General features: G+C 37.7%; 1 protein-coding gene across 3 annotated transcripts; it reads left to right on the forward strand.

Annotated features, from left to right (window-relative positions):
• Positions 1–1,977: 1,977 nt before the first annotated feature.
• On the forward strand, positions 1,978–24,031 carry IL15 (interleukin 15). 3 transcript variants are annotated; one of them, XM_072405864.1, is made up of 7 exons: positions 1,978–2,092; positions 14,035–14,203; positions 16,621–16,699; positions 18,494–18,523; positions 19,804–19,845; positions 21,273–21,425; positions 22,547–24,031. In XM_072405864.1, the coding sequence occupies exons 2-7, from the start codon at positions 14,157–14,159 to the stop codon at positions 22,640–22,642; spliced, it is 447 nt and encodes a 148-aa protein (XP_072261965.1). In that variant the 5' UTR covers positions 1,978–2,092; positions 14,035–14,156; the 3' UTR covers positions 22,643–24,031. The 3 variants fall into 3 exon arrangements, with proteins under 3 accessions (XP_072261965.1, XP_072261964.1, XP_072261966.1); XM_072405863.1 differs by lacking the exon at positions 1,978–2,092 and adding an exon at positions 2,607–2,858; XM_072405865.1 differs by lacking the exons at positions 1,978–2,092; positions 18,494–18,523 and adding an exon at positions 2,607–2,858.
• The last annotated feature ends 1,916 nt before the right edge of the window (positions 24,032–25,947 follow it).

The raw sequence follows: 25,947 nt of genomic DNA on the forward strand, positions 1-25,947 counted from the left end.
TGGTGTAGAATTTTGCTAAATCATGGGTAAAGGCTTTGATAAATACACTTCAAGTGTCTGTAAACTAGAAACTTTTCTGTAAACAGTATATCCTAATGGGCTTTTGCTTAAGGAGTCAAATGGTGTACATACAGTCTCCCAAAAAGAAAGCAAAGCCCCGGGTTTTTAATAGATCAGGAAAAGCTATTTAATTTGACTGGGAAAGCTACACTTGACTTGTCCTAGATGAAGGGGAAGAAGATCTCAATCTGTATATAAAGACTGAATGAGTACAGACTGCTCTGCCCAAACCGTATTTTGGATAGTGATATTTGATTTATAGATTTCTTGCTATCAGGTAAACATTTTGGAAGAAAAAAAATAGGGCCCAACCATACCCTCCTCCGTCAGGTGAAGGACCCACTGCTCCTCCTTTATAAAGACCAGCAACAGATAATGGCAGAGGGACATTGTCAGTAAAGGTGAGAAAAGAATTGAAACTAGAACAGGTGAGATAGTTAACGCAAACCCAGCTGGAAAAACTTTACTTAAGTTTTTTATTGCTAGGAAAATACTAACTTTAGAAGAAGCTTGTTTGGTTGGTAATACCCCATAAATTACAAACTGAAACTAAACATAATTATTTCCACTGGGTAAAGTTTCCAGTTACTTAATTATTAGCGAAGTGTTATGGTTATGTAGTGTGGCCACAAGATGGCAGGTCAGTAATGTGTTTAAAAAATTAAGTAAAAAAATAACACCATCAATGGTCACTTTCTGAAGATCAAAAAAATGTGCTGCTTTCTGATTTATATCTCCAGTACCTTCGCCTATCGTTGTAAGTCTCACGGAGAGATTGCAATTAATTTCTTTAAACATAACTGCATTGAGCTGATAATTTACAACATAAGGACTATTTTAGCTCAATGGAGGGAAGGAAGTAATTCAGTTACTGTTCTTTTGAAATCCTGAAAGCACATCTTGTAATTAAAACAGCCTTTCACAGTAGAGGAGCAAAAGGGCCACATTTATTTACTCCGGTCACTTATAAGCCTTGCAGAGAGATGCCTGTCATAGTATTGGATCTGAAAGGATCCTTTAACCCTGCAACAGATTCGAAACAGCTGCAAATGCCTAAGCAAGAATAAACTACAATACAAGAAACAGATATTGTCTTGACTTTTTTTTCCTAAACTAGGCTAGAAAAATGCATATCTAAAGTACTATTCTATAACAGGAAGCACTGAATCGTTTGGCAGATTTTTCAACCCCCCAGCTGTTAGCCACTCATTCCAGCTCGAAGGCCCTGTCTCTAAATTTTTTGTCTCCTTCCTTTTCCTTTCATATAGTATTGGCAAGTGGCAAGTTGCTACCCAGACCCTTTTATGCCAAGGTTATCAAACCCTTGGTGTGCACTTTTACTGTGCCTTTGGGCATTGAGCAGGGCATGTGTCATGGGGTAACAAGACCCAGCTGCTTGATGAGGGGTTTGTATTTGATTACCCCTAGCTAGGGAGTTGTCAGGGACAATTTAGACTTGGCACCTCAGGTATTCCTGTGCTACACACCTGGCCATTTCCTGGGCACCCCCAAGGGGTGATGGGCTAGTAGCCTAGAGGCTGCTGGGCTCTTTGCTCAGGGTGACCCTAAGGGCCACAACCTGGTGTCACCCTGCAGCAAAGACAGAGCGGCCTTGATGTGGAGACAGGCACCAGCTAATCCAGTCCAGGTTCAAGCAAAATGTACAAACGTAGCTTGGGTTCAAGGAAAAGGAGTCAAGGTAAGCAGAAGGCAAACATAGTAGGGGTCAGGGCAGACAGACGTAGTTGGGGTCCAGGCAGTGGTCGGATCAGAAATAACAATATAGCACAAAGCGGAGTAGTGAGGTAAGTGGTGCAAAGTCTCAGCACCAGGCCCCATTTTTGCTGAGGCTAAATAGCCTCTGCCCCTTTAAGGAGCTGCTCCTCCCTGGGCTGTGTCAGTGTGAGCAAAACTGCCCACAGACATGTGAGACCAGGAAGTGCTGCATGCTAACTCGGGCAGAGACAGAGAAAAAGTGCTGCACTTGGCAGCTCAACAAGGCAGACAGGCGCGGGAAACCGCAGGACAGAAGGTTAGGGTAGAGGCAGCAAGCTGCTAAATTATCGGAGTCTGGGACTATACTACTCCAGTGCCACCTATTAAATGATAGTGGCTTTTTAACTATTATCCTGTTTTTGTTGGGTAGTCCATGTTTAACGTTACATCGTTTTGGTAATGATTGTACGCCGATTGATCAGATTGAAACATGTATGGCTGTCTTAAAGTGTGTGTTTGTGTGTGTATATATAGCCAAAACTTTGTACCTATCAATGACAGACGGCAATAAATCTTGAAAGGGGTTCTAGTTCTTCCTTACTCCAAACGAACAATAAAATGGACACGTTAACAATGCTGCTTACAGCATAAGTCAGCTTGTTTGTAAATCTTACTACATTAAGATATCTCTATTATGATGTATTGCAGGATTTGGTGACAAACACAGCACAATGTCTTACTTTTATTGTGAGCTCTCACTAATAGGACAGCAATAAGGAAATGTAGCATGCAGCTATGAATGAGGGCAAGGCAAGAGGTATGAAGAGGAGGAGCATGGCAATCCGCCTGATCTGACAGCAAGCAAGGAAAAGACACTGCTGCAAGTTTTATTTTATTATAAAAGTAGTGCATATCCAGTATTTTTCCATTTCCACACACCAGCTCAACACACAGAAGCAGGAAGCCAGGACAATGGCAACTAATATAACCTTTTCTTGATATCCTGATGTTGGGTTACAGTTCCTGATCTTGCATTAAGTTCCTGTTCTCCATGTTACAGCCCAGATGGAATGTACAGAGACGTAAGTTACTGCAAGGCTTAACATTGTGCTGACTACACACTGCACGAAGCATATCCTATACTAGTCTGTCCTTAGATCAATCTTCTGCTTTATGTCTCTGCAACTCAATCCAGCTTAAAGGATTTATTTTAGGTTTCTGTCTTAAGTAACTAATAGGTCAGTGTGTAGCATGTTGGGAAACATAAACAGAGCTGGGTGTCATGGTGCACAGTGTCAATGATATAAATGGCTGCCTAGCAATCAGGGTGCAACCTGCACAGTTCAGGGGAAAAAAGGGGAATGTGTTCAGCAGGTTTAATTGAAGCCCCTGGTTTTATTAGTGCAAGTTCCATTAGCATAATATATAAAGTTTCTAATACACTTATGTCCATTGTCCTGTCCAATAGCATAATTAAAGATTCCAATACTTCATTGCTATAGTAGGACATAAATGTGCACATGTAGTAGCTTTAAAAGGATTGTACTAAAGCTCTACTATACCCCAAATTGAACAAGACAAATTCTAATAGCAGTCAGGTTGATTTAAATGCAGAGGATAGAAGTACAGGGTGGGCAGAACACTGGCCCATTTTCACCATTGTCAGGCTATGGCTACTCTGCCTATTAAACCTATTTGCCTCTGAAAGATTTAACTGCTAGGCAGTTACCTTACATACTGTGCATGAGATCTGGTAAATCTCTCCATAGAAATGTTATTGGATTTTTCAAGACAACCCTAAGCTAAATTGTAAAGGTGCTGAAATTCTCCAGTCTTGGCTAGTAGTCTCAGAATAGAACAGTTTTTAGCTGGCACATAACCATTCTCCTAACTACATATTTTCGCTACATGGCATAAATTTGTATTGATTAGTTTTATGGTTACATATAAAGCAGTTTTTGTATCTTTTTTGTCACCTTGAGTAAATAATTATTTGCATATTAAAGCACAGATCTGTTTTTATCCTTGCATGTTTTACAATCTCAAGACTTGGTACATTCTCTTTACTGTTCCAGCAACTGGAATGACCTTTTCTGCATTCTCCACCTTGTAGTCATATTTCACAGATACTTGGCTAGGTTGTCATTTTTAGGAGATTCTGCTGCCCATGGTGGCAAATTAGCACCTGCACATAGCATTTAGAGTGCAGCAGGTTAGTGCAGAACTATATTACAGAAAGCAGCAGATGAAGCCAGCAAAGGATATTTAATATTATTTAAACTTCTAATGTCAATAAACAGGTCAGTGCATTAAAAATACAATTTTTTTTTTTTTTTTTTATTGGGCACCCTGATGCCCTAAAATATTGAGTCAGACTACAACACTGTGTGTGCCTATTTTTCTTTTTAGTACATGATGCTGCCCTGGCTTCCTTTTTAAATGAATAGACCATGGTCTTTTTATTCTGTTTAGAAAACTGGATGGGGACCTTTAAGTGTGTGTGTGTGTATATATAATATATAGTCTGTGTGTGTGTTGTATAATATATATTGTGTGTGTGTGTGTATGTAATATATGTATGTATATGTGTGTGTGTGTGTTGCGTAGTTCCAACACCAGTACATGAACCAGTAGTTGTGTCAAACTATGATGGATGTTTTTAAATTGCATGTTGTGGGAAAGAAAAGGTACTCGGGACCAGCTATAGAGAGAAAGGAAGGATTACTGGCAAGAGCTACTTGAGCATTAAAAGCATGCATACTAGAACATTACAGTAAAGACATACTTCATGTAGAGGAATGACTCTGGAAGTATTGAAGAAACTGCACTGGAATTATAGGTGTTGTGAGAAGCATAATTCTGCCTTGTTGGCCTCCTATTCTTTTCTCAGTATACATTGGTTTTAAAGAATGATTTAGATAGTGTGCTGAGAGATCTTCATATGGCTGTTCAAATGTTGTTCCAGTTTGATATGTACAAAGGAAACACATTTCTGCTGCGTTGTACATATTTACATGCTTTATCATAAGGTTTCAGGCGAAATACACATTCATTGCATTGTCATTCATTTTCAAACAAACCTATCTAGCTCTTAGCAAATTGCAGTTCATGTAAAACATGCATTTGCAGTATCTATTGTATCCGCAGGCTTGTAAACATTGTGTGGTGTTGTGCTGTCAGCAACACTGCAATCTCCCTGTCTTTGCATCTAGTATTCGGATGAGGATAGGGAGGGAAAGTTATAGCTGCCTTTATTTTGAAATTTTCCTATCCACAAGTGCACTTAAAAACTATTTACAGTGTGTTAAATTCTTTGTAAATGCTTGCTGAATGTGATGTCTTCAGACAGGTTCAGGGAATAAGGGAATACCTGCATGCTAACATGCTAAAGGCATAAAAAAAAAAAAAAAAAAAAAAAAAAAAGTCCAATACAATTTACCTTTGGGGTACACTGACTGGCTGAGGAAGCTTAACTGTCTCCTGGAACATTTCAGAACAATTTGTACATACTTGTTCTAGGAAGTTTCTACATACTTGTTGAGAACAGAGTATGTGATGCGTTTTGTTGATTCTGATATGATTATTTAAAGGGTAAAGGTTATGTAATAAATTAATATCACAAATGCAGCTGATCAAAGGCCAGGTGAGCTTAGTTAGGTCAACATGAAATTTACACCTATTCACTAGATATCACCTTGTGACATTAAAGCATACTTAATAAAGTGGGAAAAAAGTTATGATGTGCTAAGTGTTTTAACCCATAACAACCAATTATATTTCTTGTTTAATCTTTTAGATCAATGAAACGTCTTTGGTAGGATACTGTTTGTGTGTGTGTGTGTGTGTGTGTTTTGTTTTTTTTTGTTTTTTTGTTTTTTTTTTTTGTTTTTACAGGTACATTGTCAGTAAAGGGTTTATACTATCCAAACAAACATAAGAGGCCTGATTTAGTCTATCTTCTCCATGCTTGGGGAGCTTTAATGTCATAGGGGTATCTAGGTGAAGCAGCAGCCCAAAAATGGATTTCTTAAACATTTATTGTAGTTGGCAAATGTTTTCCATCCTAGACCAAATCTATTCCAGGTTTACCCAATATTGCCTATATTCTCCAGTCTTGGAGATCTTGAATAATCAGGCACAGTGTATTAATTTAAGATGAAGCCTGGTAGGCAAAATCACTGATTGGTATTTATATCTCTTCAGGACTCATTAGCAAGATTTCCCTGCATAGTTAAGGTACGTACACACGTCCAACGGTTCTTGTGTCTGTACAGGGCTCTCCCCCCTCCACTCTGCATAGAGCAGAATGTCGCTGTATGTACAGCACTCATTCATGCATCGTGCAATAATAGTCGTTAAAAAGGATCGTAAAAGATCCTTTCCAACGACGATTATTGCAGCTGTGTATGCGGCTTTAGTATCTGTTCCTGATTCCTCTATTGTATTTAAATTTTAAATTCCCTTTGTGTTCTGGTGAAGCCTGATTCTTCAGTGGTAGGGGTAGTAATATTCCTGCCCCATAAATTTTTTTTTTTTTTTTTGATGGTGGTCATTATGCTAGAAAAAGCAGACTTGAATGTATACGGCACCACAGTTCTAGAAGTACTTTTCTAATGCTGTTCTTCAAGGACTTTAAAACCCCTGCAAAGCAGAAAGGGACATGAAAAAAGGATTGGCCTTTTCCTGTTATTACAAAAACATTGTACTTTTGGCATAGAAGTAAAGTATATACATATACCTTTTTTTGCAAACTTTTAGGGTTGCAATGTCTACCTAACCTTTTTGGTATGAAATATTTACTTTGCCTTTCTGCTTAACATCTATACCACATGGTTAGCATAAATTCCAGCTTAAGCTGTTGGGTTCTGCAATTAGAAGCAATTTGATAGTTTGTTAAAAAGCTCCAGCTTCTGGCTAGTCCTAGTAAAGCACATATCTGTATGCAGTATTTCATATTGGCTAGATATAACAGAACATTTTATTTAAAATACCTGTTTGACCAGAGCCGAAAAATGGGCGCAAATCAACCATATATTCTCTTTACCAAATAACCCTCCCAGTCTGAACCCTCCCCAGTCTGAAAGTGTGTTTGTGTCAGTGCATTTTCCCTGTGCCAGTATCTAAACCGAAAATTAATCAGCTGGCTAGGTGCAAGTTCCAAATGTGTTGTATGGAATCAGGAATCTGCACATCTTATATAAGTGCCTTCAAGTTTCACCAGCAACTAAACATTCTCTCCCAGCATGATCATGTGAATTTGTTGTTAAGCGGTCAGTTTTTCCAATATGCCTTAAGGAATTTCCTGCAGGGAACACCCTTCAGCTGTTATGTAGCGTACATGTTAGTGATGCTTCTGTTCATGTGCAGAGTTTTAGTTGCCTTCCAGAAGGACTATCTATTGTGTTATTTGCATAATATTTTTTTTTTATTTGAGCTCATTTCTCAAATGCTACAAAAATGATTAGAGTATACAACTGATTGAAATATAACTGAAGTATGGTGTAACATATAGGTGGAGGGTATATGTGCAGTTGTTGAATTTGCATCTGGGAAGTGGGAATTAGGGCTTTCAGTGATTGCTTTCAAATTCAAGCATCAATGTCAGACAAGGGAAAATTCTAGTCCTAATTTATCTGAAAGGTCAAGGCAAATAACTGTATTGACCAGCATTAATGTCTAATTATATGGGGTCTCTAAAGGACTAGATGGTATCTGAATAGAGTATGATTTACTATTAAGAGGTGGGGGTTTAAGTCATTGCTGAATCAATAGGGGCTTTTAAAGGCATGTGAATGATGCAAATAAATGATCCTTATTACCATTGTAATTTAAAGAAAACCTAATCATAAACCAAGTCAAAACAGTTAGGCAAGGAATTTCAGCATGTCTATATCTACTATTTTCATCAATATTTCATCACATTATGGATTGATATCAACAATCTTGTATTTGTGTCAAAACTGCATTTACCTTCATACAAGGCAAAAGACATTTCAAGCATTTTGAAACAAGTGAATGCAAGTTAGGATGTTTAAATTTACAGGTAGGTCCATAAATGTTTGGACAGACAACTTTTTTTCTAATTTTGGTTCTGTACATTACCTCAACTAATTTTAAATGAAACCACTCAGATGCAGCTGAACTGCAGGTTTTCAGCTTTAATTCAGCAGGTTAACAAAAAGATTGCATAAAAATGTGAGGAACTAAAGCCTTTTTTTACACAATCATTTCATTTCAGGGGCCCATTTATCACCTCTAGTGCCCTGTGTTCTTGGATAGAGAAACTCTATCCAAGAACACGGGTCACTACAGGTGATAAAAGGTGATGAATAGGGACTTGTCCCCAAACGTTCTTGGCACAGAGAAACTCTATCCAAGAACACATAGTGGTAGCACAGCACAGTGTGGCAACAGCGATCGCTGTTGCAGCACTGTACTATGTGTTCTCGGATAGAGAAACTCTATCCAAGAACATGGGGCACTACAGTCAAGTCTCCATTCATCACCTATAGTGCCCGGAGATCGTAGTGGATCGTAGAGATAATCTGCAGTTCAGTTTCTAACGTGACGTCACATTTGAGCTGAACTGCAGATTTCCTCTGCATTTTACATGGTGAGCTTTAAAATTCAAAAAAGCAATGCATGATTACCTTCAATAATGTGCAGCACACTTTTCTTTAACTTTATTGTAATTTTATTCCTCTTGAAAAAGAAAACTAGATGCTATTATTGGAACTAAACATGTTCTGGGTATCCTATGACTGCATGGCACGAATGTATTTTTGTCAGCATCTTGCAGTTGCCCAATCTCTATTGAGAATCTGTACTGAATCTCTACTAAAAATCTTGCATGTGCCAAGCTTTTTTGGTTTATGCCCCGATTTACCACATACATACAAGGTCGCCTATACTTATCAGATTAAGAGGACGTATGCCTTACTATAATGTTTTGGTCCAAAATGATTAATGTGAACCGGTGGGTAGACTGTAGACATTCAAAAATTTACATATTCCTAAGAAATAAATGAAATAAGGCCTCATTGAATGATACTACTGCAAGCACTGGAATCTGGTTAGTTGTAGGTGGTTTAACAGCCTGACACACCTTCTCAGTGTTTAACTTACATCTGGAAGACTGTCCAGTCCCCATGCCAAAATGTAGCAGTAGGTAGTGAACCGTGACTTTATTGCTTCTGGTATAAAGAACACAAGAATTGCAAGATCAGCACCTCCAAATATCTGAGAACTATATTTATTATAGCTATATATGTGAAATCAATGCAGGCAATGTTGACTCCAGAGAGACTGAAGTATTGGAAACCCAGCAATCAACGTCAGACAATTTTCTGTTATATTTCCTGTAAAAGTATATAGAGAAGGAAGAAACTAGAAAAAAGGCAGGGTTTTGTTGGCAAAACTCTATTTAGTAATTGTTTGTATAATATCATAGGAACATTTTTCACAAAAGGTAGTTTGTACCCTGCTGCTGAGTGCTTTACATTAAACTCCTGAAATACAGGTATACGTCAGTAATACCCATGGAGGGGCTAAAGTACATAAAGAATACTGGTAAAGATCATTGGTCTTTGGCCCTGACACATTTCACCCTTATGGGCAGCTCATAAGGGCAAACTGTGTCAGTCTGTACCCCAGTAAGTCCTATCTTTTGTGATGTATTTTTTGTAATCAAATACTTGCATATGTTATAGGAGCAATTACTATATAGAGTTTTGCCAACAAAAAAACATGTTTTCCTTTCTATATATAGCTTGTTTGGCAGATCTTTACATTACTGAGAGAAAGAGATAACCACCCTAGCTCTAATTCTATATTATTACATTTCCTGTACTATGTGTGCTTATAGTCTTAATCCGTGTCTAGCAACGATGAAGGTACAATATGAGTTTCTACTATAATCCTTTAGTGTGTAGGTGGTGTGGAATACAACTATCTGAATGTCTGCAGAGATGTTGTCCAAATACAGAACAAACCTTTGCTTGTAGATGATATGGCGGACATATTTTCAAGGGGTGTGAATATAGAGAATGGGGTCCAAGAGCATTCTGCACCGCAGTCGTGAACCTGGACTTACTGTGATGCGGATACAGCAAAAAACGAATGCTCGAGGAAGAATACCTTAGGCATACAGGGTTATTTTGGGGCTTGCAGGTAGGACCAGATGCTTTCAGGGCAATACATTTTATACTAATAAAAAAAAAAAATCTCCTTACTGCTCAGCCTGCAAAGGGAATCTGTGACCAGGGACGGCAATTCTGAAATCTGGCCCAGTACTAATCTCATCTGTCCTTTACTCCAAATGTCACATGTGGTACAGGGTCTTTGTCAACAGCAACCTCTGCAAACTTTTTTCATACAATACTGAATTTGTATGTACAAAGACTGTTAACATTTTTCCCAACAGTCGCCTTAACTTCCACTCTAGACACTATAGCATCTGTATGGGCTTCATTGGCAATGGTTAAGTATTGTCAAATGCTATAAGGTAGGAGTATTAGGTGTACAACCTTTGTTTCAAATCTTGTGCATAACCTGTTCCAAATTTTTAGTTACAGGGGACAGTGGGGGCTTTTTTCTTTAAACCATACTCACTGTATGCATAAATACATTAGTTCTTGAACTTTATTAGGCTTGCACAAATTTGCTTTAATTTTCTCCTGTTATTACTTAACTTTCTTGTTTTATGTATATTGTCTTTTTCATGGTATATTTTAATGCCTTATTTATGGTATGGGTTGCAGGTGAAAAGAAAAGATGGTTGACCTAAAATTTCAGTTTGTTGCTATATAGCTAGGCGTTTTAAATATTTCAAAATTTAAATAATTTATTGATAAAATATTAAAAAAATCAGACATACATAAACAATAATGAGGTGTGTGTGTGTGTGTGTGTGTGTGTGTGTGTCAGTACGCCAGTTGCCACCATTCAGAGAACCACCCGAGCTATAACTCTGTGTAATATTACCTAACATCCCCTCCTCCTCCCTTCTCAGCACAATCCTAGTAGGCACTCTGCTCTTCTCAGCAAGGTAAAGTGAGGTTAAATTTTCATTTATTTCATCTAACTGCTTTTGTATTTATCGATTTTAGTATTAAGCAGTGTTTAATTTGTTTTATACAGCCCCATCAATAGTATAATATGTCAATAACAATAGGATTTTTTTTCATTGGAACGGATTAATCATTTTCCTTTTATTTCTTATGGAAAAAGTTTGGTTGGTATAAGTGCTGTTTGAATAATTACACAAGTACTGCATTTTAGTCATTTGGTAATGTCTCTTTAGGCTGTTAGCTGCTGTTTCTTCCTAAGTCATCAGTGTCTTCTGAGTGTATTAGATAAGCATGCAGACAAGATGATTAAAGGCAAGTGTAAACTAAGCAAAAGTTGCACCCAAAACCATAGAAACAAGATGGTTATCCAGGGACACAACAAAAAAATTGTTTCATTACAATATTAACAGATCACAAGATATTAATTGAAATTGTATGATCATGTTAGGTTTATTTATCAACTAGTATCTAGTATACACATTGGATTCCTTGTTTGAACTTTTACTGTAGCACTGTAGATGGATTTTAATTAAACACACTTTCTCACTGTGCATACAGTGCCTTGTAAAGTATTCATTTCCCTCTGTGTAAAATATTTACAGCCCTATCAAAAGTATAATATACCCAGACTTACACAAGTCAATACTTCGAAGGGCCACCTTTTTCCGCAAATACAACTGCAAGTTTCTTGGCACATTTAGGCACAGAGATTTTCACTAAGGGAAAACTACTTTAACTCCTTCAAATTGTGTTGGTGTACAGCAATCTTCGGATTTTCAGTTGTATTGAGGTCAGGATGTTAACCAGTGTATTCCTTTAAACCAATACATTCTGGTTTGTTGTGTAAACTTTCATCCCATTCCCAAATCTCTCTGACTCAAAAATTGCCCTGTATTTAGTGTCATCCATTTTTTATTCAATTCCCACTGGTGTTTCCTGTCCCATTGATAAAACAATAAAACACCTCCATACAGCATGATGCTGACATTGATGTGCAATTCTCCACAAGTTTGTTTTTGATTTTGCAGCTGCCTTCTTGGTTGATGTAGTAATAATAATAATAATAATAAAAATAATAATGAACAAAGTTGTTAACCTTCACATTAGATTCACAGACCGCCATGGCCACAACTTCAGTACAGTCTTGGTGTCCAGCTGTAATTATAGGGCTTATCTAGTGTAAATTCTGCTTCATGTTCCATTTAGTACTAGTTACATATATTTGCTAGAGAAAAGGGTCACTGTTCAGACTGGCTTTTCCTTGGTTTTTCTTGCAGAGATTGTGTGATGAAGTACCCAGGCCTTCAGATATATAATCATTGCTATGGTTTTTTTTGTACTTATTGTGGAAGTAGGTTGGTTGCAAATTGGTTTACAAAGGCCTCAGGATGCTCTTCCTGTCCCTTGTGATAAAAAAAAAATATAGTTGCCTAAACTGTCAATTGCTGTGCATCAGCACAATCATATGATAAAAATAGCTTCCATACTGTACTAGACTTTTTTTTTTTTTTTTTACTTTTCGTAACTTGATGGAGAAGTGAAGGAAATAAGGGCGTCAAGTGAAGAAATAAGCACACCACATGTAAGTAGAGCCCTGATGAATAAACATTAGCTCTTCAGTTTAACAGCACCTACAAATATAGGTGATATATTTGAACAAATTACACATAAAAATATATATTAGAGGAGGAAAGGTCTGATGCCAAATTCAGAGGGATCATCTACCTCAGGTTTCCCTGGAAAAGGGCCTGGATAAGACTAATTGTTTTGCTGCAGAATTGCAGCTTTTATTTGGGATCCAGGCACACCTCTTTTTGTAGGCCAGGAATTGAGCATGGCCCTGGAGCACCTGGTTAGCAATAAAAGAAAGCAGGCCTTTGAGTCTGGGGAAGCTGTAGCCTGAGGCCAGGTGTGGCTCCGGCAAAAAGGCTGTGTGAAGCCTTTACACTTGAAGGTCTCACAGTATAGGTCTGGTGGACCAGCAACTTTTGGGAGAAGGTCAGAAGAGGATAGGTCATGCTGTAATGATCCCCTATGAAGGAAAACTGATTACCGTTTTGTTGTTTTTCGTAAATTAAAGCTGGCAGTGGGCCCTGAAAGTGAGACTAAAGCCTCATTTGAACTGTTGCAAGCCTGTGCTATGAGCAATCCCCCCACAGCAAGCTCAAAAAAAAAAAAGTATGTATATATGTGTGTGTGTGTGTATGTGTGTATATAATTCACTGTTTAAACAACTACCTGCAAACCTCTAAAAACTGGTATTTGTTTTAAGCCAAAATTTAATTTGACAACTTACCAAAAGTATTCAAATATATGAAAGATTATGTGATCTATTTAATGTGGATATTGTGCAAAAAGTGCTTGTTTATTCATAGTGTGATGAGGGAATGTGTCTAAAAGAATAAACCAGAGAAAGGCAAGTGCAGTAATGTATTGGAATAATATTCAGTAGACATGGTTCCGTGGATTGGGAAGAACACTACAAATTTGAGGGTGAATTAAAAAATGTTTTCACCCAAGATTCACTGGATTGCAAAAAAAGTATGATGGGTTGGAGAGATAGATTGGGTGTGAGAAGTTGCTATCTCCTCCCCAAAATCCTCATAAAACCTTACATTTAAATGTGTTAATTATTTATTCTGCATAGTACCTGCCAAGTGCAGCATTAACATATATTTGGTTGTGCCAACTGATTTGTGGGTTGGCAGTAAAGTTCAGAGAATGTCTGCTCTGTATTCCGTGTGTCGACAGGCATATGGAATGAAAGGGTTTTTTCTTGTATTACTTTTATTTTATTTACTATGCATAGCATTCTGCATTATTTTTCTTTTATGTAATGCCCAGGGTATCCTTTCTGACATACAAATAGATGGGTCTTAGGAATAACTCCCACAGATTCACTGCGCTATAGTGTCACTCTACATACACGATAGTTTTGCAAGTTTTTTTTTGTTTTCTTTAAAGAAAGTGTGTGTGTGTGTATATGTATATGTGTGTATATATATATATATATATATATATATATATATTACAGGTTGCTAGAATAAATGGTTGTTAGCTTTATACTTTGACAATAATTTATAAAAATGTGTCAAACTCCATTAGAGAGTTCCAGATTCCAATTTAGAACACCACTTTTGTATCATTATATTCGCCTGTTGACCAAGTCATGTTATCTTTTTTTACTCAGCCTATTGGCACAAAAGAGCATTGCCTTATTGGATAAAACTTTCGAAGAGCTCTCTTCTGTGTCTCCTTCATGATGAAAAGCATAGATCATGGATTAATTCTACTCTGGCTTCGTGTCAATAAATGTATCACTGGACTGTGCCTATAATCAGTGTTATTTTAATATTTAGGTAAGTGTTTTTTTTCACCATTAATAAATTACTTCATATGAAGTATTGTCTCGACAGTTATTTTAGGCATATACATTCGCCAGTCACTTTTAGGTACACTTGTTACTACCATGTTGGCCCCCATTTTTCCCTTGAACTGACATTTTTTTTGCGGCAGAATTTCAACAAGCGCTTAAAACGTTTCTCTGGGGTTTTGGTTCATATCAACATAACGGCATCATGCAGTTGCTGCAGGTGTCAGCTGCACAACCATGATGTGAATCTCCCATTCTGTCACATCCCAAAGTTGCTCTACTGGAAAAGTGGCCATCAGAAGATGGTTACACTGTAGTCATAAAGAGATAAACATTGTCAGCACCAATACTAATGTAGGCTGTGGCATTTAAATGATGATCAACTAAGGAGCCAAGAAGATATCCCTCACACCAATACCCCACTCAACCACCAGCCTGAACCACTGATACAAAACAGGATTGATGTTTTCCAATCTTTTCTTGTTCAATTTTGGTGAGCTCTCATAAATTGTAGCATTGAGTGCCTTTTTTTAGCTGACAGTAGGGGCACCTGGTGTTTCCCCTGCAGCTGTGGCCCATCTGTTTCAAGGTTTAATGTGCTGTGCATTTGGAATTGCTGTTCTGCATACCTTGGTTGTAATGAGCGGTTATTTAAATGGGAACTAAACTCAAAAGTCCACTAAAACAAAAATAATGCACTTCAATCACACAGGCAGTCATCCCAGGATCCGTCTTTAGGCACCCCCCACTTCTCCTCTTCTTCCTGGTTCTACTTCCTACATCACCCTACCAAGGCGGGAGAACGGGTGACGTAGATGGGGGGGGCGGGAATTTATAAGGTGTTGCACTTATAAACCCTACAGATAGTTGTGTAAAAATCCCAGCAGATTAGCAAACTTCCTGAAATACTTAGACCAGCCAGTCTGCCACAAACCGTGCCACATTCTAAGTTACCTAAATCGGCCTTCTCCATTCTGATGCTTGGTTTGAACTTAAGCAGATTGTCTTGACAAAGTCAACCAGCTAGTTGCGTTACAGAAATGCAGTGCTTTTAGGCATGTAGAGTTAACAAGCAATTGAAGAGGTGCACTTTATAAAGTGGCTGTGTATATGCTATGCTAAATTTACATGTAACCTTGTGTAAACCTCTGTGGTCTTTATTTGTGATGGATGTAGCCATTACCATAATGTGTTACAAAATAAAAAATAAATACATGTATTTTGTTCGGGAGTCATCTCTGGAAAAGGGATTTTTGAGGATGGATTAGTCATAAAGAAAATAATACCTACACATAATCTACTTAGAAAGGAATATATAACATAAGAGGACCTGAACTGCTGGTGGTGTTCTTCATGAAAAGTATAATGTCAGCTTGGCAACCAAAAGGTTTGGAAGGTGATCGTTCCTACACCTGTAGCCCGTCCCTTACTTGCATCATAAACGCATAATGGTACAAAATTAACACACTTTAAGATCATACAAAGTCTATATTTCTGTGTAAATGATTTGAAGTACTTTTCAATCACATTAAAATAAATTTGCCCATCTTTGGTTAACGTACATTCACCAATCTCTGTTTGCACAGTATAAAAACAAGGATTTTTGTAAACCTGTTCACTATGCAAATTGTTTAAAAATATAACCATAAATGTTTGTTCAGTTGTTATTGCATGATAGTTTTAATCAAATATATACAGGATAAAGGAGGAGGTGTGTGGCCCTATCTGCTTACATAAACAAGCATGCAAATAAATTTACAGTGAGTATAACACTCAGAAATATAGGAGATATGCTGGTCTGCAGCGTGGTGTGTGAAGATGAAAACCGCTGGAGGGACATCAAACTTCTTCGAGGTTCACATAGGAGCCTCAGACAGGGCAGGAAGCGGAGCTCGGTTGTGAATCTCTGCCTGCCTAACTTGTTACTTGATGTCCCTCTGGCCGTTTTGATCCTCACACACCATGCTGCAGACCAGCATATATAACTATGATAAAAGGTCACTCCTGGAGCAGTGCCTGTGGTATTATTTTAAGACTACATTTGAAAGTAGTTGACGGCCAAGCTTTAAAAATACAAAGGGTGATCTTTTTTGTGTCTTGTTGGTCCATACAGTCGAAGAGTCACTGGAAATATAAAGTAGACTGCATGTATCTATCAATGGCATCATGTATCATTAATGGGGAACATGGGACAGACCGCTTACACTGGAGGACTTCATTATTCTGGCATGTCTAGGGAAAAAATATGTCTAAGGTCTTGTTCACATGGACAGATCTTTGGCAGTTAATATCCTGCCACTATCACCACAATTGGTTGTGGAATGGTAAACACCCCTTCACAGCTATCTTCGGAGTAGACTGTTAAAAGTATACCTTTCAACAAAGTCTCCTGTTTTATTTTAGCTATGCTATTCCTGGGCGTTGTGTAGGATTCCACAGAAAATGGCAGGAAATAGGTATTGATCTGAAAAATGTTTCTGAGGCAAGTATATATTATTTGATTATATTTACATCTTAATTGTCTGTTAACACTAATGGCTTGTAAAGATAAACTCAAAACCAAGCTACATTTGTTTAATTTGAAACCTTTTAAACAATACTTCTACAGGCTAAATGAACTTATAAATGACCTTCTCAATCCTCCCCTCAGCTGCTTTTACGCCACTCTCAATGACAAAAATGTATGTACACCATACACAGACAGCAACCATCTGTATTGCAAAAAGGGTAATGTCTGATTCTTCCTGTGTGTGCATTGGCAGTGGTAACAAACCCAACATGTTGGTGGTGGGGTCTTAAGTTATCCTAGTCATGGAGTTGTTGTTCATGTGATCTCTATGACTTTGACAAGGAAGCAAATCGGGTTGCACTTTTTCTAGCAGAATATTTTTTCATCATCAGTGCAGGAGAACGAAGATCATACTGGTTGTTGGTACCCATACATCTGAGCATCTTTCTCTAATCTAGCCTAAATTGCATAGGTGATTAAAGCAAATTTAGGCTGGGTCTACATTGATGGTTTTAAAAACGTATGTAAACGTTCCTACTACGTTTTTATGCACTTTAACTAGCATTCTAAAGCTTGCCTTTAAACCGCTGGAAAACATCTGCTGTGTTTTGTTTCCAGCCCTTGTATTACTGTATTGTATTACTTTATGGTATTGTGTGATCATCTTAATACATTTTAAATAATTCTAATTGCCTGGATGTATAGCTGATCTTTTGGTGTCTTGTCAGTCCATGAAACAAGAATGCAGATAACTGTGACAATTATCTGAAACCCTGAGCTATTTAATCATCCTGGGTCTGTGATATCAAATGTAATGAAAGCAAAGAATCATTTGCACCTTAGTAAATAGGTAAATTGAATGGGAAAATATAACAATGTTCTTTTGTCCTCATTTCAGCCACTGGATTACAGTGTTCAACAGAGTTTTTATACCATGATTTGCTGCTTTCATCTGGTATATTTGTTTATCTAGGACAGTGTTTCTCAACCATGTTTTTTCCAGAAATTTCTCCGGGTTTCTTAAGCCAAGATTATTTTGTGCCTCTCAGGTCAGCCTAGCTGTAAGATTGGCATTCTTACCTCTGGTCAGCAATGTAAGAGGCATTCTTCCTACTGACCACCTCTGTAATGTACTGTGAGATGTGGATATAGTAATATACCAGGGGATTCCTGTAAACCCAAAAGTTATTTCAAGGGTTTCCCCAGGTAGAGAAACACTGATCTAGATTGTTAACTTTGTGCCATTATTGTTTGTTGTTTTTCTTTTTCATGCTGACTGTAGGATTGCTAAAAAAAAAAAAAAAAAAAACATACATTTTTAAAATTTTATAAAACAAAAAATGTCTGAATGATTAGCTTCAGTGACCGCTGGCACATCCATTATGATCTATGTCAAATACTTACATTGGATAATTTATAAGCTTTACCAAAGATTGTCAAAGCTCTGGAAATGCTTTGCAAACATTTCTTGTACACATTATTCCTATGTAATCTATAAACCTGTACAAATCAAGAAACCTGTGCTGATATAGAGACTACCATTGCTGACCATGGGGATGTATAAGGAAATATTTACAAAATACAGTGACCTCGCTCTGCATTATCAAAGTTATTAGTTCTTTTAAATGCCTTTTTATGCATAATACTGAAATGCTTATCAGTTGCATTTGTCATAACATTTGTGGGAGAAATTATTTGTGTAGTTCTTGAATTTCTTGCTATCACCTGGTCATGCTTATCTTTGTGAGTTTTTTTTTTTTTTTTTAGATTCTTAGGAAAAGTAAATACTGGAAATATGTAAGTAATACGGGTTTGTAAAATAATAAATATAAAATTAAAACAATTTCAACTAATTAGTTTCATTTTTTATATTGCATTACTGTTTAGTAGAATTATTTCCAAATTTAATCCTACAAACAGAGTCCTTAATGATAGACACTTTTAGTCGGTACATCTTTGTCTGGGCACGGTTTCTTGTAGGAAACCTGTAGTAAAAACCTGTATAATCTCAAGCTACCCCTGCCCCACTCCATAAAGTATTACAGGAACCAACAAAAGTCTAACAATTGTTACTACATCTGTAGCGGGGTGAAGGGGAGCAGCTTTAGTTTTGTACCAAGTTTTAACAATGACTTGATCATTGGTTATTACCAAAAACAGTGGAAGCTACTCAAATATATTATAGGAAGGAGCTTAAAAATGAGCAGAACTAGCAAAAGTATGGTTAGTTTATGACTGGTGTCTTGTATTGTTTTCTGATGCCTGTAATTCTCTGCTATGACAACCATCCCACATTCATTTTTGTTCTTTAATTATGGCCATGACCTTTTTTTATTTTTTTTCCCCTATTAGATTACAGGGAAAAGGAAGTCATCAGAAGAGGGGAATAGAAACTCTTTATTGGTGTATCAATGCCAATTGTAGTACTTGTCTTTCGTAGCAGAAGGGTTAGAAGAATTTGTCAGATCTTCTTTTTTTTTTTCACTACAAAGTCACAGTGATCTGCATTCCAGTAATAGTACAGTTCAGTTACCATTATCCATGAGACTAGTGAAATTTGGACTGCAGCCTTCCAGTAGAAGTAGCTCACTATTTCAGCATCTCTGGCCCAATAAGGAATATGAAGACTCCAGCACACTTAACATAATTTGGGCTACCAGTGAATGGTACACTTCATGTTGTAATCCTTACTGTTTGTCACCAGTGGGATCTGCATTCTGGCACCCAAGCTAACCTCATAGCGCACCCTTTGGTATCTGTTGCCAGTTGAACATTCGGATAGAGCAGAAGCATGGGAAGTGGCTGCATACATGTGCTGGTGTCCTTAGGTTACAGCCTTGAAGCCATTTCTAACTGCACCTTAAATAATACTAAAATGCAGACATTCACAACATACATAATCACATGTGTGTAATTTTATGTATAATTTACTTTAATATAAAGTAATATTCTAAAAACCAGATGATGCCTGAAATGTATTTCCCAGGCATATGATTTATTATGTATTGTTGCATTTTGTTCTTTCACTATTCATTTATTTATATTTTGCCTTTTGTATATTTATTTTCCAATGACAGCGTGAAGGATTAAAACTTTACACGGCAGGCCCAGTCGACCATGTAAGTAAACTACCGTCTTTTACCCCTATCCTGCTTTTTTTTGATCATTAAGAAGGTTTTTTTTTAGGTACCAGTTGGATATGTTTTTGTAATATTGACCATCTCTGATGATTTTTCCCTAGTATTTTATTTTTTTCATCAAAAAGCTGGATACAATGAGAAGGCAATATGCTAAAATGTGTGATTGTGGAAAAGTGTAACTGCAACCAAACCGCAAAATCCACAGTTCTAAAAGGCACCTAGGAGCCAGTCACAATTTCAAAAAAAAAATCTCAACTAAAAATGAAAGGTAGTTTTCACTAACGATAAATTACAAAATTTGTGTGGCTCGTGAAGACAGGTTTTCCTGGAATTCTGATCCACCTTTTCCTGTAATTTGCTTCCTAACATTCATGAAGGCTTCACCAATCTTGGGATATTCTAGTCTGCTATAGTGTTTGTAGGTTTGCTCCAAGGACAGTTTAGAGCACTACACATCTGCATGCATGTTGTGGGTCACAGAACACATGTTCTATAACTACACTGAGGTAAAATAAATAGTAACAGAGAAGTTGTAAAAGTAGCAAAAGAACATTAAAGGGTACCTAAACTCATAAATTCCAAGAATGGATGAGAGCGCAAAGCATCTCAGGCATGAATGAATGGGAGCACAAAACATCTCGGGGATGCGCAGAAGGAGCCTTTTCGCATGTGCAGGGAGATTTTTTTTTTCCTACCTACGAGACCTGCTCTCGCGCCTGGGTGGGTGACGTAGGAAGAAGAGAAGATGCCAGGACGACGTGGGACCCGTTGGCAAGACAGCTCCGGATGGATAGGACTGCCCTGCGGTATTAAAGGTAGATTTTTTTTTTTTCTTCAGGCACTTTTCAGTTTAGTTACTCCTTAATGGTTTATGCACACACAATTCCATTGCATGTATATTTGTTCATTGAAGCACATTGCAGCACACTGTGTTAGGCACCCCATTCAATGAATAGCCCATGAAAGTAGAGTGTGCTGTGCAGCATTTTTGTAGCGCATCACACTGCTTATCTTGCATTGTAGCATGCTATGGTGTGTTGCAGCACAACTGTTTCCTGGTTATGCTTTAGGTGCGATTTAAAATTAAATGGCACCACACTGTACTAACTTGTCCATATTGCATTGTGATTATGTGAATGAGCCAATACTCAGCCAAACCTTGAAACTAGCAATTTAATTTTTTCGGCTTTTTGTTTCTAGCAAGATGTTTCTTTTTAAAATAGTTTTAGATTGTGTACACCAGAGTAATTATTTAGATTGATAAAAATGTGTAGTACTGATCAAATCAAAATGTAAGGATCACAATATTTACGGTGTTAAGATATATATTTATGCTATTTATTTTAGTGCAGTTAGGGTAAAAAACAATTTTTGATTATTGAAGATGTATATTGTATGGTTTACAGGATACATGTGGACAGTCAATTCTGAGCTGCTACGTACAGGAACTTAAAGCACTTGTGGAAGAGATTAATCTAATAGGAGATGAAGATGCAGCACAGAGGATAAGTGATAAAATTTATGAAATGGAGGTCAATGGGGATCTTTATTCTCTGCAGGTACGTATTTCTAAGGCTGGTATGTTTACTGTAAACTTCAAGACTTTTTACAGGAAGACACGGTCTTTAAATTTCCATTCGGTTGTGGGTAAAATAGAAGAATTTGCAGAAATATATTGCTAGACAACAAGAGTGTTCTTCAGCAAACCATACTGCTTCTTTCTCTGGTACAGCTATGGAGAAACCATGTGTTTTGCACACATAATTAAACATTTGGACCTAGCAGCCAATTATTTTGCCAAAATACTGTTATATGACAAAGGGGAGGGGGGGGGGTATGGTTTTCATTTATGCTCCAAGACTAAATTATACTGGGGTTTTTAGTGTCAACATGTGGAAGTGCATAAGAGGTGAGAATACCTGTCATGGAAGGGGAACCTTTATACAGACGCTATAAAATACCAGTATCTGTATGTTTTTCTGCTGGTTTGTAAAATGGGTGTCTAACTTTAGAGCTCCCAGCAATGGGTCACCAGAAGTCAAGAGAGGTTAGGCTCAACAAAACTAATGTCCAGTCAGGGTCAAAAGGTTGAGTTCTCCCTGCATACTATCAAATGGTCTCCCAAAGGGAAGTAGCTCCCTCTTAATTATCATGTCTGCCTCTGTTATCCAAACTTAACTGAATCCTAGCTCCATGATTTCCTGCTTACCCTTTCATTCTTTCACGAAAAACATGACTTTGTCTTGACTAGTTTGCAGTTTTAGGAATAACTTGTTTACTTATGTCCATCAAGATCATAGATCAGGAATTTACCATTCCAGCAAAATCTTCAGTTCCTAAAAGTTTACAAACGTTTCATAGATGCCTAAAAAATATCCGCATCACAAGCAGCAGTGGGATGTAATTTACAGATGCACCATATAACTTGTCAGTGTTCTTAGACCTTCTTATGACTGGGCTTGGCTATTAGCTGTATTTTGTTATTCCTTTTGGCTGAAGTGCCCCCTAACTATAATTGTTGGTATCTGAGATGCTGCATTGGTTAATTCCCCTTATGCTCCAATTGGCGGTGTGCATGTTTATCGACTTAAAGCTAAAAAAAAGAGAAAGATATTATATATTACTATTTAACCCAACACATTTAATTTCTAACTTTTTAAATATGATTTTTGACTTCCAGGATGGTGGCTGTAAGAAATGTGAAGAGTATGAAGAAAAGCCTATAGAAGAGTTTATGGAGGACTTTAAAACCCTTACACAGATAATGCAAACGTGAACATAAGTAGCTGTACCCAGTGTTAGCTGCTTATCTGAACCATAGGAGTCATGCAAATATGAGAGAACCGTTTTGACATTGTGAACCATACAAAATAAGCTTTCAAACATTTTGAAGATACCCTATTTTAACTGCTACAAATACATCGAGGAAAAAAAGGACATTGCATGGTTTAAAAAAACTTACAATAGGGTTCAGAGGACCAGTAAACATCCACTACTCCTAACCCTTGCATCACAGATGGGTAATTTATCAAATCAATAACCAACACTCATAAATGGCTATGTCTAAATCTAAATGAGCAGTAATACCATATGATATATATAATGCACATATGATAATAAAAGTGGGATAGAGGTGATAAAAATGTGCTGGTAAAATCTACAAATTTTCCATGCCACATGATCTATAAATGGAAAAAGGCTCTATTAGGTGCATCATATAAAAAAAGACTGCAGTATATCATAACAGCAAATTTAGATAATAAACCCACAGTTATATACTTTCTATAAATAAAAATCTGACTTGGAGGAGACCATCCCTGTCGCCCCTGCCAAGTGTTGAAGCAAATTCAAAAGAGAATACTTTAACAGTTTAATGTAGACCTGACCCTTTTTACATTAGGCACCTGCAATCATCTAACTGATAAATTGTAATTTAAAGTACCTGTCCTAGACTCAGACCTGTATTTCAGTGAATGATTTGCAAAGATCAAACCTTCCCTAAGGATAAGTAATTTGTTTACCAAGTTAGACCAATTTACTAGTGATAAAATGTTCCTTGGATTTTATTGTGTGCAGATCACACACTGGCCCTCCTGCCCCTAGTATGGACTTCTATTTTCTTAAATAATCTAATTGCTGCCAGATCATGATGATTTGGCACACTCTTCAGGCAAAAAAACACTATTATAAGTTGGGCTTGAGATCTGTTTACTTGAAAACTGAGATGCCAGTGGACAGGAGACTTGCACACTGAAATTGAGCTTGGAATTTAACCAAGTTTACAAGCAGGCAGCAGACACAAATGAATATAATTGGATCTACTCCCATGTTCTATATATCCATATAAATTCACAAGTTCAAACATAGGAAGGTGTTCTGACACACTGATGTAAAATAACATGTCTTGACACAATGAAAGGATTTTCTCTTATTTCCTGATGTGTATCACTTTTAAATGTATTTATTTATCACCCACTATCACAAACCCACTGATATTTTTTTTTCACCCATTGCCACATTTGTTCTCTTGTTTCTACTATTTAATAAACATTTGCGATTTTATTGTATTTTTAAAGAATGTGATGTCAATATTTTAATGTAAAGTTTTACAAGATGTAATAAAATGTTTTTGTATTTTTTCAGACAAATAAAACATTTAACTGTATTTTGCTTCATACATGTGTCAGTTATTGTTCTGCTACGTGCCTATTGATTCTGACAGTTATGGTGGTATAGAAACCCCTCAAAGCATTTCAAATTTGCAACAGCGTTGTCATAATTTGTTCTTTGCTTCCCTGACACTTCATTGGAATTCATTTTTTATGGCTTTGTTATGCTCAGTATTGTCCCTTCACACGTCTGATTGCATTGAGTTGCAGCTCTGAAATTGACATGCAGTCCCCAGCCACTGCTTCAGCTAATGCAAAAGAGGAGTTTTTTTTAATAACTGTTAAACATCTCTCCCCTATCCCTGAACATGCAACATGTAAGAAAAGTTTTTATAACTATAGGTTATGTATCTTGAGTAAACAGTTATTTTTTTCACTAGGATGGATCATGACCGGTTGCTTGAACCAGTAAAAGATAATTACATTTGCCCAGTACCTTAAAGCTAAAAAGAGCCAATGCAAGGTTAAAGTGGACCCATCACTAACCTTAGCATGTACACATACATTCCTGACCTCACAATATACATAAAAAGAGAAGCCTGAAACTGGAAGTGAAACTGGAAGAGGATAAAATATATTGGCTGGAAGTCAGACATGACATGCTCAGGGGACCAGGTTAAGGAGTGATAAAGGAATGGCTGGAAGAGAGGGGTAAGTGAGGTCAAGTTGTAGGGTAAGCATAGTATTGTTGGCAAGGGATGAGTTTGAGAAAGCTCTGGAAAGGGGAAGATAGTCATGATGGCTAAGGGCAGCAGAGGAACAAGTTTGGAATGTGGGTGAGTTTGCTGTGGCAGCTTTATTAACAGATGTGGATTAGCTTCACTCATGGCTGCAGGCAGCAGTGGCACTGCCTGGCTGTGGGAGCAGGTTTCCTCTGTGTTGGATGGGGATGTGCCACCCCCTTGCTAACTTAGCCTTGGAGGGTAAGCACTCTGGGGTGCATGTGCCCAGAAGGCCTTCTCCAGTCTCCGTGCCTTTTTGGGAGCCCCTAAGGGATTCACTGGGTTACTCAACTTCACCTGTGCTGGTGGCAGAGGACCAGGAGCCTGTTGGGAATCTCCAGATGGGGCAGGGCCCTTCTGTAAAGGGATCGGTCTCCCAGTTCCTGGTGCCTGCTGGAGGCATTAGGAGTGTAGTTTGGAGCAGTGCCTTGTATGGTAGTGGTACCTTGTGGGCAATGGCCAGACTACCTGTTTCACAGACTGGGCTGGCAGCTGGTCACAGAGCAGGGTTGTGTCTTGGAAAGGGGGTAGGGTGGCAGGACCTTTTGAAGGTTCTGTAAGTGATGTTGCAGACTTCTGCCATGGGATGGGGTCAGTTCTGCCCGCTTTCACATGGATGTCTGCTGGGAAGTCTTTTTGAGGCAGTGGTGGGGGTCATCCGTAGGTCAGGAAAGAATGACGGATGGGTCAAAGTAGTCTTAGTGGGGTGCCTAGCCCTGAATCTGGCCACACTTAAGAAGCGGTGGGGGTTAGGCCTGCAGTTTGGTAGGATCTGACATTAACTTGTGAAACAAACCTAGCAGCCTTTTTTTTGAGTGGCTGTTGGCCTCCTAATGTATTGGAGTGGCCACAGAGCCTTTAGAGAACCAACATTCTCCTTTATCATTAAGAAGTCCTTGTCTCTTTTTATAAAACTGAATCAGACATTCTATCAACCCCCTCAAACTATGTTTCAGGTTTATGTGTTTTATTGGTAGTGATTGATTTCCACTAGATAATGACAGATTCCCTGGTTTATAAATAAATCCCTTGAAGTGCTGGTCAAGTAATTTTGCCTTGGCTTATGTCATGTCATTTGTCTGCTGGGGATGGTTTATAAGTATTTCCTCTGTATACTCTCTAAGTAATTACACTGCAACATTTGGTTTTCCGGCTAGTCAAAAGGTAAAATACTCCAAACCAGGGCAAAT

This window comes from Pyxicephalus adspersus, chromosome 3 (assembly GCF_032062135.1).
Source record: "Pyxicephalus adspersus chromosome 3, UCB_Pads_2.0, whole genome shotgun sequence".
Lineage (NCBI taxonomy): Eukaryota > Metazoa > Chordata > Amphibia > Anura > Pyxicephalidae > Pyxicephalus > Pyxicephalus adspersus.